The sequence below is a fragment of the Scardinius erythrophthalmus genome (assembly GCF_964197995.2).
Source record: "Scardinius erythrophthalmus genome assembly, chromosome: 20".
In the NCBI taxonomy this organism is placed as follows: Eukaryota; Metazoa; Chordata; class Actinopteri; order Cypriniformes; family Leuciscidae; genus Scardinius; species Scardinius erythrophthalmus.
This window is the reverse complement of record NC_138240.1, coordinates 31,098,975-31,120,861: the sequence shown is the minus strand read 5'-3', so window position 1 is coordinate 31,120,861 and position 21,887 is coordinate 31,098,975. Positions and strand designations below refer to the sequence as shown.

General features: G+C 35.2%; 2 protein-coding genes and 1 long non-coding RNA gene across 4 annotated transcripts in view; 2 read left to right on the top strand and 1 right to left on the bottom strand.

The window, feature by feature from the left end:
- Nucleotides 1–451: 451 nt before the first annotated feature.
- plod1a (procollagen-lysine, 2-oxoglutarate 5-dioxygenase 1a) lies at nucleotides 452–15,739 on the top strand. The gene is made up of 19 exons (XM_081348368.1): nucleotides 452–682; nucleotides 1,362–1,453; nucleotides 2,252–2,385; nucleotides 2,507–2,670; nucleotides 3,782–3,894; nucleotides 4,091–4,154; nucleotides 6,063–6,160; nucleotides 6,248–6,349; nucleotides 7,502–7,633; nucleotides 9,226–9,347; nucleotides 9,512–9,616; nucleotides 9,890–10,015; nucleotides 10,262–10,403; nucleotides 10,520–10,633; nucleotides 10,785–10,850; nucleotides 11,899–12,003; nucleotides 12,093–12,239; nucleotides 12,570–12,695; nucleotides 15,051–15,739. Exons 1-19 carry the CDS (start codon nucleotides 598–600, stop codon nucleotides 15,204–15,206), a joined length of 2,193 nt encoding a protein of 730 aa, XP_081204494.1. The 5' UTR covers nucleotides 452–597; the 3' UTR covers nucleotides 15,207–15,739.
- Nucleotides 2,479–20,733, bottom strand: LOC308680310. The gene is made up of 3 exons (XR_014028906.1): nucleotides 20,605–20,733; nucleotides 15,161–15,260; nucleotides 2,479–2,615 (listed from the first exon to the last, which is right to left on the bottom strand). It is a non-coding gene; the product is annotated as an uncharacterized lncRNA (long non-coding RNA).
- The window catches only part of mfn2 (mitofusin 2), a 37,075-nt gene continuing 31,367 nt past the window's right edge, over nucleotides 16,180–21,887 (top strand). The window contains exon 1 of one of the 2 annotated variants that reach the window (XM_081348366.1): nucleotides 16,180–16,607. The gene's annotated coding sequence lies outside the window, so the exon portion shown is untranslated. Of the gene's footprint in view, nucleotides 16,608–17,198; nucleotides 17,627–21,887 lie in introns of those variants that run through there. The other variant, XM_081348367.1, reaches the window with a different exon arrangement.

Sequence of the window (21,887 nt, the reverse complement as noted above, 5' to 3'; positions counted from 1 at the left end):
TTTGTGACAAATTAGTATCAAGTTTACTATAGAGAAAGGAGTTCATTATATAACACTTAATATTCCAATAATTTCTCAATTTTAATAATAGGATATTCTTATAATAATATCTTTCCTGAACCACTAAAGGTTTATGGATTTATTGCTGTTATATATATATATATATATATATATATATATATATATATATATATATATATATATATATATATATATATATATATATATATATATTTGTAATGTATTTAATCTATGTGGCTTCATCTATTTTAATATTTTGAATTACTGTACATTTTAGTGATTCGAGTATAATGAAGAGAAATTTCAACTGGAAGGTTATTACGTAGCTATCCTAAATGTCAGGTCAGGGCAAGTTGTCACATTTTTTGTGGCAAGTTGTCATTTGTTTGAATGTACGGATTGTTACTGAGCTTTTTCTTCCTCTGCTCGTATGGTCAGGGATCGAGGGGTGGAGAAAGACAGGAGTGGGCAGGCTGTGTGTGTTTGCACGGGAATATAACTAACTTTCTCTCGAGGAAAGGCCTTATTCCACCAGTCGCCGTTACTGTAGAGGTTTGAAGAATAACGGATCCGAATATGAGAGAAGTTCTGCTCTTTCTCGTGTGTTTGTTTGCGTCCTTTTCTCCGCTTCACTGCAGTCAGCAGGGCTTGATCCCCGAGGGTAAGGCTATGATTTCAGCTTATCACAGTCTTAGATAAACCACACCGCTTCTGTACATGATAATGTAAATCACTACTACAATTACACCATGATTCATTATAAGGGTTCTATTCGTTGCAAACCTGACTTGCTAGGTAAAGTTAGCCAGGCGTTACGGACTCACGCCGCTGACGTGGACCCTACGTGCACATATCAGTGAGTTTATGAGGAAAAATTACATTACACTAAAACAGTGCAAACAGTTTACTTCATGTCTCAAACTGTAGTTGTGCGCAATATGAGCAACAACAATGCGCAATGTGAGTGCTAAGGACATTTATTACATTGTACCTACGCGTAGTTTTCTCGTAACAGATTTATTGTCTAGGTAAACATGAACATGCTTGTAAATTGCATTGCAAAAGAAAGAAAAAAAATCACACATTAGCCAACATATGATTAAAAAAACGTATTCGTATAAAGAAATGTCACTTTTGCGGCAGAACTGGCCTTCTTGCGGCTGGTTTAAATTGAATAAAAGCGACTGAATACCTATGTTAATATTCCAGCTGTGCATGAGTTCCTCACAGGAGATGTGGGAAACCCATTAGGATGTGCTCTTCCAGCACGTAGGCAGGAGAACTGCTGTGGAGAAGTTTGACGGAGTTATCCACTCAGATTTGTGTTTTCTCTGTCTCAGGAGATCTTCTAGTTCTGACTGTCGCCACGAAGGAGACTGACGGCTTCAGACGGTTTTTGAGATCCGCAAAACAATTAAATTACTCCATCAAGGTAAGGCAGCTTTTTCCAGAAGTTTCCCTTTGAAAAAGTAATGAGCATATTGCAATGTTCAGCTAAACATTGAGCATGTTATTAAAGTGGAAAGTGGAAAGTTATGGTTTAAGCGAAGTCTCTGCTTAACTATTGGGTACATCCTACTGGGATTATTGCAATATTGCATTATGGCATTATTTTCATGACAATCACATTTTCTTTCAAAGTGCTAAATAAGTAATTTAATACTATGACATATGATTATAGTCCAAAAGTTTAGGTTTAGTTTTCTTAATACAACATGTTGTTTCTCATGATTCCAGGGTGAAATATGAACCTGACATTTTTTGTTAGATGGACCCTGTATAACACAGTTTAGTCAACAGAAGCTTGTTTCCACCACTGAATAAATAATTATTGTGACTTTTTATCTCACAATTCTCGCAATTGCAAGTTACAAAGTCAAAATTGCGAGATTCTAAGAAATAAGAAATAAAGACTTTTTTTGCTCAGAATTGTGAAAGTGACGGCCAAGTATGGTAACTAGGTTTAGATACTGTCCTCGCTCAATAGACTCTCTAACCATTAGGCCACAACTGCCCTGTGATATAAACTTGCAATTCTTAAATTATAAACTCGCAATTGCAAGAAAAAAAGTCAGAATTGTGTTATATATTCTCGCAATTTCAAGATAAAAATGTCCGAATTGTGAGATAAAAAGTCGCAATTATATTTTATTTTTATTCCGTGGCGGAAAACAAGCTTCCATAATAGTCTGCAGACAGATGCCTGACATTCTTTTGCCTTTTTTTGTAGGTTCTCGGAAGGGGTGAAACATGGAAAGGTGGAGATTACATGTCACCTCCAGGTGGAGGGCAGAAAGTGCGCCTGCTGAAGTCTGCTCTGGAGGAGATACACGAAGAGAACAAACTCATTCTTTTTGTGGACAGGTAGTTATGTCCATTATAAATACATACATTATATTTGGAGTGTGTTGATATGCATGTACTCTTTCAAGCATCATTGGTGATCATTGACAGTAACAGTTATTTACGCTCTGGCTTTCCACAGCTATGATGTAATCTTTTCTTCTGGTCCAAAAGAGCTGCTGAAGAAGTTTCAGCAGGCCAAACACAAAGTTGTGTTTTCTGCCGAGACTCTCATCTGGCCAGATCGTCACCTGGAAGACAAACATCCTCATGTCAGGGAAGGGAAGAGGTTCCTTGGAGCAGGAGGCATGTTTTTCTCTTTTTTTCGATTAACATTGTGGAGCTTTAGACATACGGAATACTCTCTTAGCTCAATTTTGTATAGTTTTAGATGCAAAATGAATTTGGATAAAAAAATCAGTCCTCCTGGGAAGTTTGTATTAACGAGTTGGAAATGCGTAATTACACCGTCAGATGTGTTCAAATCACTTTAGTTGAAATAAGATGTCAACGTCTTTTTTCTATAAAACAGCACTATTTTTTTACTCTACTAATCAAGAATGCACATTAGATGTGTTTTTTGCTTTTTTAATGTTTTTATGTAGGTACTGCAACCGTAATTGTTATATATATTCTATTGAATTTGTAAATTAAACTTAGCAAGTTTTATTATGGATATTTATACACAAATAAATTAAATTTAGTAAATATGATCTTTCCAACATATTTCACTACACCATATATTTGTCCACAAAATTAAAGGAGTAAATTAAGAAATTAAATTTATTTGAATACAAAGAGGCTCTTTTTAGGACCATTATGATTGCATTTGTGTGACCATTAACCACCCCTCATTCTCATTACTGTAAAGCTGCAATAAAAATCATTGCCCTGTCAAGATACTATTAAAATTGTTAAATTAAATTACAACTATGATGTATATACAATTGTACTTTTCAGTTCTGATTACAGTAAGAGAATGACTTTTGTTCAGAATACTGTACGGTGCATCTAACAATGTTAACCCATTCTTCCCGCATTAGCTAATACCAAACACACCACTAACTAAAATTTATTTTAATCTCATAATCCAGTGGTTGAATATAATTGCGATTAGCTCATTTGTAGAGAGTTTCATTTAGTAATAATTGCTTATTAAGAAGTTTGAGGCTCCTTCCTTTTTTTAAATTCCTTTTTCACTATCTCTGAGAATGTTCCAGAAACATTCATATTTATATGGTGATGTCAGAGATTGTCATCTGTGGCCTCTCTTAAAATTCACTCACTTATTTGTTTGCATAATAGTAAAAAGATACGTTTAAATCATCTAGTTTCACATCTAAACCAGATAATAACACGTTTTGTGTCTATTTATAGGCATTTCCCATTCTAACGCTGGGTGTTTTCTTTTTTCTAGGCTTCATTGGCTATGCGCCCAACCTTAAAGAGATGCTTTCTGACTGGTCAGGAGCTGATAGTGACAGTGACCAGCTCTTTTTCACCAAGATATACATCAACCCAGAGAAAAGAGTGAGTGTTTTGGTATAGTTTATATTTTAAGTGGTGGCAACCATGGTGTGGTTTCCTAAAACTTTATTGCTCTGTTTTAGGATATATTGCCTCGTTTACAGAATGCACATTCAAGTTCACAGTTTTCAGTAATGACACATATTAAATGTGTGTACGCTGCGTTTTGAGGTTTTCTTCCCTGTTATTTCCTCTTTAGAAGTCCATAAATATAACTGTGGACAACAAGTGTAGATTGTTCCAGAATCTTCATGGAGCTCTTGGTAAGTGTGTCATTTTGTGTTCTTACAGCCTGCTTTAGAAAAATGACCGTTAATTGGAGAGGAGTTCCAACATAAACTCTGTTGAGACTTTAAAGATGCTTCTGCAAAATTGTCACTAGCATCAGCTCTCTGAAGGAGAACATCCTGTTTTATGCTCTCCAAAAGTGCAGCGTCAGTAGAGTTCTTGCTCTCTGATACCTGCTGGGAAGTTTCCTCTTTCTGTAACCTTTCAGTTTAATGAGGAATCGCTAATGAAAAGCTTTGCTGAGGGTCTCAAATGCTGATTGGTTTCATGTGAACTGAAGCTCTTGTGTTTGAGTTTAAAGCTGTTTTCTGCTTGACTGGCAGCTGTAGTTTTGACTCGCTGCCAGATTGTGGGAGGAGAGTGAGTTTCCCAGTTGCATGTAATGGCATTTGTGGCTGGAATGCTAGAACTAACGGTTAGATGTGCTTGTGGACACGTACACCATCTCAGCAGGATGTTACAACCCAGGTGTGTGACACTGCAGCTACTGTATAGTTGGGCTTAAAGAATACACTGTACATTCTGGTCTGGTAAAAGTAGCTTTTTTTGTGGACCCAAAGTGTATTTTGGTAGAATTGTGCATTGTATTGTTACCTAGAGTTTATTTAAACCACCTTAAAGGGATAGTTCACCCAAAAATGAAAATTCTGTCCTTAATTACTCGCCCTCATGTCGTCCCGTACAACTTTCGTTCATCTTCGGAACACACTTTTTGATGCGATCTGAGAGTTTTCTGTCCCTCCATTGACAGAACTACCACTATGACGCTTCAAAAAGTTCATAAAGAGATCGTAGAACTAATCCATAAGAATTGAGCGATTTAGTCAAAATTTTCTGAAGAGACACGATCGCTTTATATGATACGAGAACAAACCTCTTGCAGAAGCTCAATCGTGCTGCGTAACACGAGAATGAACCTTATTGGTTCTTGCACGTCAGGCGAACATGCTTGAGCTTCTGTTTATATAACTGATGTGTGAGTTGATGAATGTTTATATGTGAATAAAAGCCTAAATTAGATCTGTTCATCATATAAAGTGATCAAATCTCTTCAGAAAATTTGGACTAATCTGCTCAATTCATTTTACAATCTCTTCATGAACTTTTTGAAGCGTCAAAGTGGTAGTTGCGTAGCTGTCAATGGAGGGACAAAAATCACTCAGATTTCATTAAAAAGATCTTTATTTGCCTTCCAAAAATGAACGAAAGTCTTACGAGTTTGGGTGAACTAACCCTTTAATGCCTGTCCCCGAATACCAGTGTAATTTTGAATCAATCTAAGAGTTTGTTATGATCTTTAGTGTTGAACACAGCACTAAGATCAAGTAAAACTAGTATTGAGATGCAGCCTTTGTCAGAAGCTAGAAGTAAGTCATTTGTAATTTTACCGAGCGCAGTTTCTGTGCTATGATAGGGAATTCTGACTGAATTTTTTTATAGATATCATTTTTTGCAAGAAAGAACAAGAACTTATATAAGTTTTCTAGAATTTATATAAATATTGATGCAGTAAATTTTAGTAATAAAACGTTTGTAATAAAAAAGAAGAGCATTAAGAAACTATAAAGAAAGGAAACATTAAACTGTGAATTTTGCTATTAATCCCTTTCGTCCTAATGGTAATATCAGGTCCATTGGAATTCATGTAAACAGTGAAAAGTTCACTGTTTAAGCTTCAAAAGGCTGTTTCAAAAGCCTTTTTTCCAATATCAGAGGTATCTATTACAAATACCCAAGAGAGATTCATCCAAACATCTGTGGAGGAAATCCATTATAAATAGGCCAGTGGATATTTATGGCTATTTAACTAACTACACAGTGATTCAAACAGAATTCATGATTAATAATATCTTTGAATAATTATTATTTTATTGCATGAACAGATGAAGTCGTGCTGAAGTTTGAAAATGGACGTGTGCGAGCCAGAAATGTACTTTATGACACGCTACCCGTTATTATCCATGGCAATGGACCCACCAAAGTAAATCAATTTTCTGTCATGATCTAAATAACTAAGCTATCTGTCTTATTTGGTCTAATCATTTTTATTACATGCTGTTTCTTTCAGCTTCAGATAAACTACATAGGAAACTATATCCCAAATCAGTGGACATTTGAGACTGGCTGCACAATTTGTAATGAGGATCTGCGTCCGCTTTCTGGACTCCAGGTGGGCCTTACATTTACTACTATTACCACAGTTTACCATTAGTGTTTTTGGTCCCACTTTATATTGTGGCTTTAAAGTACTATGTACTTACATTGAAATTAATAATTTGATACAATGGAATTGTGTACATGTTTTTACATTGTACTTATATTTTAAACATACCAGCATGTAATTACAGCTGTAATTAATTTATGTAATTACATTTGCAATTACACAGCTGACCCTTCCCTTACACCTTAACCCACCCTTATACTTTCCATGCCACCACACCTGTCCCTAACCTTACCCGTATCACATCTCAATTGCATTGCTCAAGTGTTTTACATTACAATACAACATGAACACAATAAGTACATTGTACTTATTTTTCAATGTAAGTACATAGTACTTAAAGCCACTTAATATGAAGTGGGACCGGGTTTTTATTTTATTTTTATTATTATTATTAAAATAATCCTGAAGCTTATTCTTAAGGCTAATTAGAGTGGTGCAGGTATGACGTCAGAAGAACCCGGAAGACTAATTTGCCGCTGGTTGCTTCGAGATTTTCCTATAGGGTTTTAAAATGGGGTTTTTCGATTTATGTGTAAAATAAAGCCCGTGGTAAACATAACTGGACTTTATTTGATGTTTTGTTCATGTTGCATTTATAAAGGTATTGCTGTTTTTATATTGTTTTAATACATTATTTTAAGTCCACTTTTACAGATCCCCACATGACATGAAGGGGAAGAAAAAAATATCGCGCTGAGCCGCAAATTAAGAATTTGTTTCCTTGACTGATTAATCAGTTCCCTTGTTTTATCAAATGTGGCCACAGTAAATATTTTTCTTCTGTATAACAGGTGCGGGGCTGCATACACTTAAATCAACATGATAATAATGTAAAGATTGATACAGTATAGTTGTTACCTTAAAGAGCTGTTTATACCTGATCTGACCCTTAAAAAGAACTGGTGTTGCCTGCTTTAGTCAGACTGATTAAGTCACATTAAAAATTATTGTTGATATTGATATTGTTTACACTACAAGCATTCATAGACACTTCTGTAGAGAGTTTAAAAATATGCATTTCAATTTAAATGAAGCTTTAGCTGAATAATTGTTTTGTGTATTAATTGTTTGCCTGTTTGTTTTATTTTTCGTCTACAGGAGAGTGAATATCCTGTAGTGGTCATTGGGGTCTTCATCCAGCAGCCCACCCCCTTCGTCACTGTGTTCTTTGAGCGCTTACTTAAACTCAAATACCCCAAAAACCGGCTCAGATTATTCATTTATAATCAGGTAAAATATTATGTGCAGATTTATAACTCCAGTATGCATTTTTTAACAGTTAAACGGTAACACTTTACAATAAGGTTTCATTTGTTAACGTTAATTAATTACGTTAGTTCTGTCATGACAACTCTTGGGAGATTGGTATGGTATTTGAATGTTTGAGCAGCAAGCTCATTGGCCAGCAACCAATCAGCCGTGCTATGTAGAAAATGACATGATTGCTACCAATAAGTTAAAGACCTATCAGTCTGCACCATCTAGAATTTCATGCCAGAGCTAGGTAATTAAAGGGATACTTCACCGATTAGCATTAAGCTTTGTATCAGTAGAAACCCTGTAGTATTTTCGAATGACCGTGCTTCCCTCCCTCATGTCCCCCTGAGACGAGAGATTTCTGTATTGTGTGTCGATGACACAAAAATCACCATTTTGCGTCATCAGAGGCTTTTTTGGCCCGAGGCGAGAGACTACAGCCAGTAGGAGGAGCTCGTTCCACATGTTTTTAACCCGCCCATAGGGGGATCTCACGATAAAACAGCGTCTTTTCAGTTTCGAGTCAACTAGTAGCCTAGTTGTATCATTTCTTCCGATACTGTCCTCTGTAACCGGTAGGCGTGACTTGGGAGTGGCCTCGTAGGGCAGCGAAGCAAGTGCATTCTGGGAGTTGTTGTCTTTCATCCACATGAGCCAAAAATACATTTTCTGGCTTTTCTCAGTCTAGAAGGCACCAACTTCTAAAATAATTTCACATTTCTACTACATAAATGGCCCAATTTAAATACACATTCATCTTTCCAGCGGTGAAATATCCCTTTAACATGAACTAATAATGAACTAACTTTTTTAAATACATTTTTAAAATAAAAAAATGGTATTTGTTAACATTAGATAATGCATTGTGAACTACTATGAACAATGAACTAACATTAATAAATGCTTTCAAAAATATATTGCTCATTGTTAGTTCACGTTAGCTATTGTTTACAAATGTTACCAGCTGAGCCATTGAAGTTTGAAGTGTTTACCAGCCTTAGCAAACTTTTTCGTGAAGTTCGCTTTGGCAAGCTGTTTTAAACTCCCAAAACAGACTCCAAATGAACTTCATTTGTTCAAAATGACGTCACAGCAGTTCGTTCTTCGACTTTGCTTGAAGTATATCTGGGCCTTAATTCATGTATGCTATATTGTCCAGCAGCAGCAATAACAGCAGCAGCAGCGTAGCAGATCTTTTACGCCAAGACCAAACATATACCATTATCATATCTATTACCATGCCAAACACTCTGAGCGTTGTCACAACTGAACTAAGTTACATGAAACAAAACATGTGAATAAGATCTGAATCAGGAAACCGATACGCCTGTCCTGTTTAATACAGTGTGCCTGTTGAGTATCATATTATCTTTTTTTCATATGTTGGGTCTTCATTGTTAAAGGCAGATCAGATCAGGTTGAATGTCTTTGAACTGCAGTTTTTTTTTTCATTTATTTGTTAATGAATCGCATTGCCTACGTTGACTTTAATTATTGTCATTGCTCTTTTTTATATTCAGTACATAATAATGAGGGACAGTACTTCTGAATACTTTCTTTTGCAGGAATCACACCATGAAAAACAGGTGCGTACATTTCTAGAGCATCACGAGTCTGAATACCAGGGTGTGAAGCTGATTGGACCAGAGGAGGATATAGATCCTGTGACCTCACGTAATATTGGCTTGTAAGTGTTCTTTTTAAATTCAGATTTCATATTTATTTTTACAAAGAGTGCATTTAAATATGGTGCACCTAAACCTGGGAATGGAACCTGGGAAAGAGTTGTACAAATAGCTCCTCTGTGCTTTGACTTTACCATTCATTTATTTTTTTATGTTTTTGTTGCAGCGATATGTGTCGAGACGACATTGACTGTGAATACTTCTTCAGCATAGACGTGGATGTGGTTTTAAAGAATGAAGACACACTTAGAATCTTAATTGAGCTCAATAAGTAAGTGAATAAGACGTAAGGAATTGAATGTACCTAAATGAAAATTATAAATTTAAAACTAATGTGTTTCTTTACTCGTTACCTGAAAAAAGTAATCTGATTACGTACAGTAACTCACGTTACTTGTAATGCATTACTCTCACATTACTCATTAAAATGAGTTGTAAAGTTGTCTAAATGTTTTCTAGACGATGAAACTTCTAGTTTGCACACTAGGTTTTTAATGGGTCTTTTTTTCTTGAATTATAATCATTATTTTTATGAACCTCACAGGCCTTTCATTGCGCCAATGCTGACCAAACCTGGGCGACTGTGGACAAACTTCTGGGGTGCGCTCAGTGCAGACGGGTACTACGCTAGGTCAGAGGATTACGTGGACATCGTTCAAGGAAACCGCGTGTAAGTTGATTTTTTTGTTTGGTTCATTTGTTCTGTTATTTTAAACAATCATGTGATATCATAAAAAATCGACAGAAATGTATGTATGTGTGAATGTTTTTATCTCCGCTATCTAATTTGAGTGATCATTTTCTTTAGCATTTTAAATGATGAGTATATTTCACTGCTCTATAAATATGAAGTCTTCGAAATTCATCAAACCAGGATGAATGGCAAATATGTGATCATTCTCTGGTGCCTCCACAGGGGTTTGTGGAATGTGCCATACGTCTCTAACATATTCCTGGTAAAAGCGGATGCATTGAGGACTGACCTCAAAGCTCCTGACCTGTTTCAATCCGCAACGCTTGATCCAGATATGGCCTTCTGCGCCAAAGTTCGGAACAAGGTCAGACATGAAACTATTGCACAAATCACCATAAGAAATCACTTAGTGACAAGTGTAATAAACTACTAATTACTTTGCTGTCATTGATTGATATGTTTTTTTGGTTTCATTCCTAGGGCGTCTTCATGTTTGTAACAAATATGCATACTTACGGTCGGGTTTTATCAACTGAAAATTACCAGACAAATCATTTGCACAATGATCTCTGGCAGATCTTTGAAAATCCTGTGGTAAGATAAAATATAACATCAGACAATATTTATTCAAATGTTATACAAGACATTCTTGCTTTATTGTTAATTTTTTAACAATGTTAATTTATTTACTCCTCCTTATAATTTTTGCCTTAATGTTCTTAATTTTTCTCTCTCCGTGAAACAGGAATGGGAGGAAAGATACATTCATGAGAATTATTCCAAAATTTTGAGAGATGGGCTTATTGAAACGGTGAGTATCCACACAAAGCATACAATAATAGCAGAATTTTCTGAAAAAAAAAAAATTACATTAAATACTGTATAAGATTATTATCCTGTCCATGAGAAGGTATCAAATGACTGTTCAAAAGTTTTGGGGTTCAAGAGTTTTTATTTTATTTTATTTTTTAAAAGAAAATAAAACTTTTATTCAGCAAGGATGCATTTAATTGATCAAAATTGATTACAAAACATTTCTGTTTCAAATTAGATTTTTTTATTTATCAAAGATTCCTCAAAAATGTATCATGGGGTTGCAAAAATATGAAGCAGCACAACTGTTTTCAACACTGATAATAATAAGAAATGTTTTTGAGCAGCAAATCAGCATATTAGAATGATTTCTGAAGGGTCATGTGACACTGAAGACTGGAGCAATGATGCTGAAAATTCAGCTTTGATCACAGGAATAAATGAGTATATTTGAAAATATATTAAAACAGAAAACGGGTATCTTAAAGAGAAATAATATTTCACAGTATTACAGTCTTTATGATCAAATAAATGGTGAACACTTAAAAGACTTAAAAAAAAAAATCTTTACGACCCCAAACTTTTGAACGTCAATTTTGGTAACTTTTATTTCGATTGTCCACTTTAGACATTCTATTGACTATAAGTAACTTTGCAACTACATGTCAACCAACTCTCATTAGAGTATTAGTAGACTGTCTGCTTAATATCTGTTAACACTTTATTTTGATGCTCCCCAACAGACATTCCACTGACTATAAGTAACTTTGCAAGTGCATGTCAACTTATTCGACCCTAATCCAGTCTACTAATACAGTGACTGGTAGTTGACATGTAGTTGCGAAGTTACTTATATTTAATAGAATGTCTAAAGTGGACCATCAACATAAAATGTAACCTATATTTTTAAGAGTTAGGGGTTTGTTAAAGTCACCAAACCTAACAAGGAGCTATAGTAATAGTGATGACTAGCCCTGCAAATGATTTTGAGTCTTTTGTAAAGTAATTATAATTTAAACTTTGCTTGTTTGGAATTCCCTGTGTAGCCGTGCCCTGATGTGTTCTGGTTCCCTATTTTCTCCGACGTGGCCTGCGATGATTTTGTTGAAGAGATGGAACATTTTGGCCAGTGGTCAGGAGGTGGAAATGTGGTATGTTGTTGTTTTTCTCAGTTTCATCCCCATGCTATTTTGCCTTACCATAGTATTTAACTGAAAAAAACTATTTTTTGTTCTTTTAGGACACTAGAATCCAAGGTGGATATGAAAATGTCCCCACTATTGATATCCACATGAATCAAGTGGGCTACGATAAAGAATGGCAGAAGTTCCTTTTGGATTATATAGCGCCGGTCACAGAGAAGATGTTTCCAGGGTACTACACAAGGGTGAGCCTTTCTTTGTTCTCCTGACATTGAAAAACGAATTATTATATTTGTCTTGAAGTACACTAGTGTGCAAAAGTTTGAAATAATTCAAAAACATAATGCATTTCAGCAAGGACACGTTGAATTGACTGTAAAGACTTGGATAATTTATGTGACATATTTCTGGCCAAACGAGATATTTGAGAACTCTTTGAGAAATCTTTTATCCTTGTGGTCGTGAAAAGTTCTGTTATGTAAGGTCTTTCTATGTTTTTCTTTGGGCCAGCTGATCCTCTACACGTGAATGCTGCATGATGACTCTGCATCTGTCTGTGTGATTGTCTCTTGCAGGCTCAGTTTGATCTGGCATTTGTAGTTAGATATAAGCCTGATGAACAACCTTCATTAAGACCACATCATGACGCTTCCACTTTCACCATCAATATAGCTCTCAATCAAGTGGGGATTGATTATCAGGTGAGTGAACTATGAGCTGTGATGTTTGGCTGTGCCGTACAGAGTTTTCTTTTTGTTAAACCTCTGGTGCTGCTCGAGTGGCGGTCAAAAATGTCAGATCTTTTTACATTCTTCTTCTTACATTTCAATTAAACTAATGAATTATAGTTCGATAATGTTTTTTATTTAATATTTTGTATTTTTAGTGGATTTTATGGTACTAAATTATATTTATGGAATAGTTATGATCTATTTATTAACTGTTAATTACTTTTTGAGCATATACTTGAAAATTAAATTTCCAACTTCATGTCATAAATCATTCATCAACGATTTTGGAGCACAGACTAAATTTTCGTCTCTTTTGAAAGAAGACACTTAGCTAATTATTGCTGTTAAAATATAACTAATTAGTTAATTTAGTTACAACTAAATAGTTAAAAAAGTGAAACTAAAAAAAGTTTGTTTATTATTATGGAAAATGCTAAAAAGTACTATTTTTAAATTTTATATGAAATATATATCTTCCAAAACATGTTTTACTCTAAAACTGGAAGACATAAATCAAAGACACAAATATAAATAAGTTGTGTTCCAAATTTGAGGTTTATATCTTAAAAAAATAGCTTTCAGTTATATGTTGTTTGGGCGCAGTACCAAAAGTTTCCACTAGATGAAATTCGTTTCCCATTCGTCATTTTTACCAAGTTTTGAACCATTCTGATGAAGTAAAACATTCGAAAAAAAATTTAAATTACATTTTTTCGAACAAAAATGACCGAATAGCACTAGAGGGTTAAATACATGTTTTTTTACACTAAAAAAAATTAAACAATTGTGTCATTTATATTGTCCAAGTGCATTTTTATATTGGTCTAACTGAAAATCATGGTTTCTGATCTACATCTACATCTGTTATTTGTGTTCTACACAACCAATTTCAATTTCTCTTCTAAATTTGATTTCTTTGCTTTCAATGAATTTAATTCTCTAAAATGTTGACATTACTGAAACTGTAGTTTCCAGCATGCTTTGCATGGGACTTAAGACAACTCTTACAAACAATCTTTCTGACATGACATGAATGTACCATGAGTAGATGAGTTTACTTGTTCGGCTGATGATGTTTAACAGTAAAACAGAAAAATATTTTTGTTTCCGCAAAAACTTGTTTCCTCGTTTTTTGGACTACAAAAATACATCATCCCTGCACCACTCTAAAGAGTAGCTAGCTTATATGATCTTTTAATTCAGTGATGTGGAAAACACACACACACACACACACACACACACACACACACGTCTGGTTCACTATCTTTGTGGGGACTCTCCATAGACGTAATGGTTTTTATACCGTACAAACTGTATATTCTGTCCCCTTACACTAACCCTACCCCTAAACCTACCCATCACAGGAAACATTCTGCATTTTTACTTTCTCAAAACAACTCATCCTGTGTGATTTATAAGCCTTTTGAAAAGTGGGGACCGCTGGCTGGTCCCCACAATGTAGGTGATCTCAGGTTTTACTATTCTTATGGGGACATTTGGTCCCCACAATGTATTATAAACAAGGACACACACACACACACACACACACACACACACACACACACACACACACACACACACACACACACACACACACACACGTTGTGTTTTCATAGATTGAATGGTTTTTATACTGTACAAACAAACTGTATATTCTATCCCCCTACACCTAAACCTACCCATCACAGAAAGCTTTCTGCATTTAAAAAAAAAATTATAGTTATAAGCTGTTTTCCTCATAGGGACCAAAAGATGTCCCCACAAGGACAAGGTTTTCGGATATCGCCATCTTTGTGAGGACATTTTGTCACAATATTTAAAATATAATTCGAAAAAAAAAAAAACTAATAAAGTTGTCTGTAACAAATGAAAGCATTTCTTTTTTAATTTGGGTCCAATGTTTTAAATAATTTTTTTCAGTTTAGTTTTGTATACAGAATCAAACCTACAGTACTATAAACGTAGGGTTTCATATCTTAAATTTAAGGTATGCAAACTGTTGGTTTGTGAAATGTTCATGTTGTAACACAGCAGCATGTCTTGACCTGCAGCTCTCCTGAAATCTTGAGATGTGGAGACATGCAGAAACTTGCTCAGATATTATATCCAAGTTTTGGAACACAAATGTGTCTCTGGCATGGGATGGCAGAGGCCCTTTCATTCTATTTTTTTGGGATGTAAATTATTATTGGATTTTTTTAATGTCTCGTTTCTCTCGTTTTTCATGATTGTAAAGTGATATTGTTAACTTTCGTTTCTGCTATTTTGAAGCAGTATGATAGAGCAAGAGCACATTGTATTAACGATCAGTGACTTTCTGTTCAGGGTGGCGGCTGTCGGTTCTTGAGGTACAACTGCTCCGTTACAGCTCCCAGGAAAGGCTGGGCGCTCATGCACCCTGGACGCCTCACTCACTACCACGAGGGTTTGCCCACCTTAGAGGGGGTCAGATACATCTCTGTCTCATTTGTGGATCCTTGAACTTGAATTTGCTTTGATTTCCGAAGACTCTTGAGTGCGTAGTCCAACTGGAGGCTAGAAAAACAATCAACAAGAACATTTTGACACAGTGCCTTACATTGTGAATATGTCAGTGTATATATATTTTCCACATTTTTTGTTAAATAAAGGCATCTTTTGATAATGATCGATGAATGTTGAAAGCAGTTTGACAGATCACTATGCAATATGTCATTTATATGCAATGGCATTTTACTCATTTATTTATTGTCATTTATTAAAGGGGTTATTCCATATAGATGATGTGGATTTCAATAATGTATCTGTCCTTGCTTTGACATTCACAAGAGTTGTTTTCATTATTGATGCCCTTCAAGCAATCGGTGCTGCTGTTTGAAAATAATCAGACATATGGTTTGTTTTCTTACTGCTTAATGTTGCTTGTTCTTGTCTTGTTTATGAATCAGACATGCCATGAATTTTGGAAGAAAACAATAAAAAAGAGAAAATTCCATAATTGTTAATGCATGGTACAAATATGGCCACCCCCTATGAAAATTCTGTCATCATTTTTCTCATGCTCCGTCTCATGCTCTCATTTCACAAGGAACACTAATCTGAAAATAAGCAACTATTATTTTTTAAAACTCTATTATCAAAAATCGAATCCTTCACACAATACCTACACTTTCCCACACAGTTTCTAAAGTTAACAATGAGTTCACTTTCTTGGGCACTTAAAGAAAATGCGTTTACCTAGTCACGTAAGACCGGGTACTTTTCACTTCGCTGGTGGTGACTGGATTTTTTTTTAATTAATATATTATTAATATTAATATTTAAGTATTTTAAGTGGATTTGTGTTTGTATGTCATGTACAAAACATGTCAGTGAATAGATAAAATCGGAATGTGCCAGGCTCCATGAAGGATTGGCTTGTGCCGCTGAGCGCCCCCGTGCGGAAAGAAAATACCTTTGTCAAATGAAAACCGTCGCACGTACATGACGTAAGACATTTAACCAACGTTAGAAGCTAATTGCTAAGATAATGGCGACCGAGTAATAGCAGAGCTGTTAGATAGATAAGGAATACATTATTAAAACGCATATTTATCTTTAACGTCAAGCTGAAAACACATCATGTTGATGTCAAATATATACATCAGCTTATTTGTCAAGATAGTTATTTAGCAGCGTTGCTTTGGTGGTCGATAGTCTGATGAACAGTGCGTGAACATTTATTTCGTTTATTACGGATCTTGTTTCAGTTTCGTTCAGTCTGTAGTGTATCAACAGCAGTCTTTGGGAAAGCACTTCCAGTATAGGATTTGTGAGATTATTACGAGGACATCGCTGGATCAACATGCTTGAGGACTGTTGACTAACGTTAAAGAGATAACGTTAGTCACTTCGCCTTTGCTGGTAAGCATATTTGATTAGAAAGTATAATACATTTGATTATAATATATACAATAGTGAATATAGCAACTGTTGGTATTGCATGTCAGGTTTATAATTTCACCATGTCTCCTTCAGTTTCTTAGGAATATTATAACCTTTTAGAGACGTATAGAGACTATATATATATATATATATATATATATATATATATATATATATATGAAATAGAATTGATATTGATAAATATCACAGAAATAATGCACGTCTCTAAAATGACAGCCAGTCGGTGAGACATCATGGCATTAGTAGCAAGAAAGAGTCAAGAGGAGGCGGACCGGCCCGCCCTTTCTCAACCAATAGGAATCGTTTTCCCCCTTGTCAATCATTTTGCACTTTCCGAATTGCTCAAATGGGATTGGCTTACATATCTGTGGGGGCGGGGTTTTGTACTGAGGGGTTGAAATCGCTATATTTTATATTTTATTACACTATACTAATACTAATATATATTATATTATAATTTAAGTTATATTTCCGTTATATTTTACACATGCAGCCTTGTTGAATACATGTAAAATTCAATCACGTGATTATTACGGCGCTCGGTCTGGTGGAGGAGGAGTGTCGCGAGCTACCGCTGCTGTATTTTCACATTGAGCTCGTGAAAATACTCTTCATTGGAACTATGACTCGAATATCAGTCTGTCTGGGCCTGTTAGAGCTGAACTGAAGACACTGGAGGTGCTGCGGGTGTTTGTTTCGGGATATTTCACGTGCTTTAGACACATTTAACCCGTGCTGATTTCAGTCTCGTGGAGGAATCGCGCGCTCCTGTCAGTGACATTGGTCTCGTGAAAGTCGTGACTCTGATATCATTTGAGGTTATGGCTTCTAAAAGGATCGTTACATTTATCAAGACTCTTATTTGGGTTTAAGGCGAACAGCGTAGGTGATCGGTCACTGCAAGAGCAAATGCTGGGGAGCTGATACAGCTTATTTGATCGACACTGTTTTATATAAACTCTTACACGCACTGCCAGGTAAGACTGCGGTGTTGTATTAGTAGTAACTAAAGTTAATGTTTTTATTCTTGTTTTAGCAATTGTGGCCTGGTGAAATGTGTGTGTTTTCTAAACATGTTTACAACGTTCAGCTGAACAAATCTCTCTATCAGTTCATCATTACAGTATATCCATATCAGTGGCGTAGCCACGGGTGTGCCAGGGTGTGCCGGTGCCACCCACAGTGGCAGCTGGCACACCTAAAAATGGATGCAGAATAAATTTTTATAGTCTCAATAAAAAATGTTTTACTAAACTTGGGCTGTTGTTGTTTATGTAGAATATACTTTTTTTTAAATCAACCCTTTCACGGCACGCGTAAGTTAAAAATATTTTAACTGACACCTTGTTTCCATGGCGTGATGTCACGTGACACACCGCAGCCACAATAACTAACAGACGTATCGCTATTCGTTTTATTTCGTTTTTCCTTTTTTATTAAAAATATTCACAAACTTGCTTACCATGTCAACTATCTGATATTCCGATTCTTCGTTTAAAAAACTTTATAAATTATCTTGATCTATAACGAGATGAGCGCTGCAGTTCAGAGAGTCCTGTCAGCCGGATTTACAGCACCTGAATTCAGTTTCTCCCGAAATACATGAAAGTAAGTGGCTTATTGCCGCTTCCATAGACATCAGTGTGTATTTTACAAACTGCAAATGTATTGTTTTACTAGTACTTATGTGTATTTAAATGTCTGAAACATAAAATAAACATGTGGTTGAAAACACTGCATATTAGTTGTGATATGACAAGCGCTGAGCGCGTCCGTCTCTGGCTCAGCGCCAGCCAACGCGCAAAAGAAGTTTGGTTCAGGTTTGAATCATAGTTTGAATCTGGCAGTTCTGTAACGTCACTGAACATTCTAAATCATACTCAGGGACAGGGGCACAGCAAATGGTGCCATAACGCTGGTGTCCGGGACACGTGACGTGCGTGTGTTTTTTTTTTTAAAGGACAAGTGAAAGAGAATTGTAATTGCCCAAACCGAATAAATGCCCTGATTAAAACAATTTTCTATATCAAAAAAATAAAATAAGAAATAACGTAGCCTACTCGATTACTAACGTAACCTCAGTTCCCTGAGTAGGGAAATAGTATAGAGAGTAAAAATTAGGGAAAGAAATGTCCTTTATAAAGCTAAAAAAAAAATTATTCTGATCAAAATTAAATTGTCAATGTTTCATTACATCACTGTTGGAAAACACTCTTATCAGATTCTGATAAGAGTGTTTTCCAACAGTGATGTAATGAAACATTGACAATTTAATTTTGAAGGGAGTAAAGCCTCTGTTTTGGCTGGAAATGTAATTTTGACAAAAGAATAACTTTTATTTTAAGTAAATCTTAATTTTAAATCAGCCTACTTCAGTGTGATATTTTATCATATTATCATGCTTAATCAGATGCAGATATCTAAATCAGAGAATATCATAGGTTCAGGAGGTTGGCGGGTGGATTATTTATTTTTAACAGCAGATTCGGGTGACTCAAAGTGCACCAGATTAATGAATTTATCTTTAAAATGTACAAAATTTTCTTTCCGGGGGGGCATGCCCCCGGACCCCCCTAGAGGTACCGAGCTCAACCCACAAAATAAACAGACCCCCCCCCCCCCCAAGAGCTTTGACAGAATGCGAACACTGTAAACGACAGAGAATTTTTTTCAGCCGCTATGTTATGACTGACTTATTGGTGATCCTGAGTGTAATGTATAGTTATATTTGATAAAGTTTTATGGTTATGTGGGGAATAGTTATGTGGTTATGGTTAATACTTTTGCACAGTAATCTGACAATAAATGTGGCACACCCAGATTTTCAGATGCACACCCAGAGTCTCTTTTCTGGCTACGCTACTGATCCATATTATGTTAGTAATTTGGACATTGTGTAAATGAATAGATATTGTTTGAACGTTTGAGAATTTCAATGTGAGTGTGCACTTGTTAGAATGATTGCACAATATTAGGGAGTGTATATGGGTGTGTTTCCTCTGCTTATCAAGATCTTGATGAAGGACATATTTGTGTGACATGCATAGATCTTTAGTACGAACACTGTCTGTAGTAGTTATATTGTTTTGGCAGAGACTGTTGTTGCCATAGTTCAATCATTTATAAGGAACAACCCTTGTTTAATAAGGTGTGCTGGCCTAGCTTTAATTCAAGCATTTGCATATTGCACAGTTAAAAATTTTGGGTAACTTAGTTGGCATAATATTACAAACAATGTATTTTAGAAATGACATGCCTTACCTATTTTAAAACAACATTTTTCTTATTCTAGTGTAATTTTTATACATGCATTGCAGATCCCATATTACTTGAGAGACATGGAATATTTCACTGTTAAAAAATGTGTCTTTCACACTGCTGTACATATATATATATATATATATATATATATATATATATATATATATATATATATATGAAGAGTTCAGATGCAAAAGCCTCTAAGTGCCATCTGAAATTTTCTTCTAGAATGATCATTTTTATCAAGCTCGTATGTTTGTTCATTCATTTGACTTAAGCAGCAATGAAAATACCTATTAATTGTCATTTAAGTGAAATTACTGAACTTAATTATATGAGCTTGATAAAAATCATTCAAGAAGAAAATTTCAGATGGCACTTAGAGGCTTTTGCATCTGAACTCTTCATACATATATATATATATATATATATATATATATATATATATATATATATATATATATATATATATATATTTATATATATATATAGCCTATAGGTAAACAGTCTTAATAGAATATAGTCAATTTGTTATTTAATATTCAGAAGCATCAGAACCAACCTTGTATTTTTTTTGATTGCACAAATAGAATGCTGTTTTCTACACACAGCAGACAGTGTCCAGATTACTGGCATGCGGTGGAGGTTTGCTGGTAGTTAGATCAGGTAAAGTCAACCTCTGATGTCTGGTTACCTTATTGTAAGTTCAGACAGCTGGACGCTTCACTGACTTGCATTTGTCTTCTTGGGCTGTTCATTGAAGGTGACTTTCCAGAGCACAAGAACGCTCCATGTTGCACGTATTTGCCAACTGCAGGTCCAGACTCTTTAATACGACACCGCTCAGTTGTTCAGAAGAACCCTGGCATTACCAGCACTGAATGTTAATAGTGTACAGCTGAGGCTATGCTCAGCAACTGATGGCCAAATGTGGCTTGTTTTGAGGAAGTAATGTGGTCTCAGAGGCTTAAGATTTTCGGGAATACAAGAAGACCTAACTCTTTTTTTTGTATGATTTTTTTATTTTTATATTGAAGTATTACAGTAATGTTGCCTCTGGCCTAACTCTTAAATAAAATAAAAAAAATGCAATTTGTAGCATTTAATGATTAATGATCCTGAATAAAGTTTTACTGTGATGCTGTATGAGCTCCTTCTGCATCCATGAATAAAGAGAGAATAACATTTGTGGTAGACTGATATATTGCTGCGGACTGGGCGATATGACAGTATTATTGTATATCGACGATGTCTCGCAAGAATCACGATGTTGATTATAACAATCAGTTACCAGACGATCATTGGCAATATCAGGAAAAAAATGACAAATATCTTTCACATAGACCTGTAGTTACTATACACATTTTTATTCACGTGCAATAGCATGAATTAAATATTTTTTATAGCCTATAGTTGGTGGGCTTGAGAATAGAATCTGGAATTGGATACTTATAATAAAATTAAAATTTGGATTTTGATTATTGATTCCTGTTGTGCGCATTTTAATGTGATTTTAAACCGTTCTTCAAGCACAAGAAAACTCGAAAGAGAACTCAATTCTGTACTTGAGTTCTCTTCCACAGAGTACAGAGAAATCCCGTAAACACAGTTGGTTTTGTATTAAGTGAACGTAAAGAGTTGAGAAAGAAAATGTGCGTAACAGTAGCCGAGTCCGAGCATAAACAGCAGCCTACTATTCTCACTGCCACCTGTCATTAATGTTAATTTAAGAACAAAGAAAAAAACTCATTGATCTTGACTGAATTACTTTTGTAATTTTAATTAGCCTATTCTATATTTTATTTGCCTGTTGTTCAGAGCTGACTGCTGTAACTGCAACGTGTGCGACTATGCTTTGTAGATGCGTTCCCTGTAAACATCATTTATCCTTATTTTCTTAATTGTGTCAAATATTGTTTTTTGATTACACATCTTGATTTGATGTTTTTTTTTTTCATTCCTAATTTAGCGGTGCTA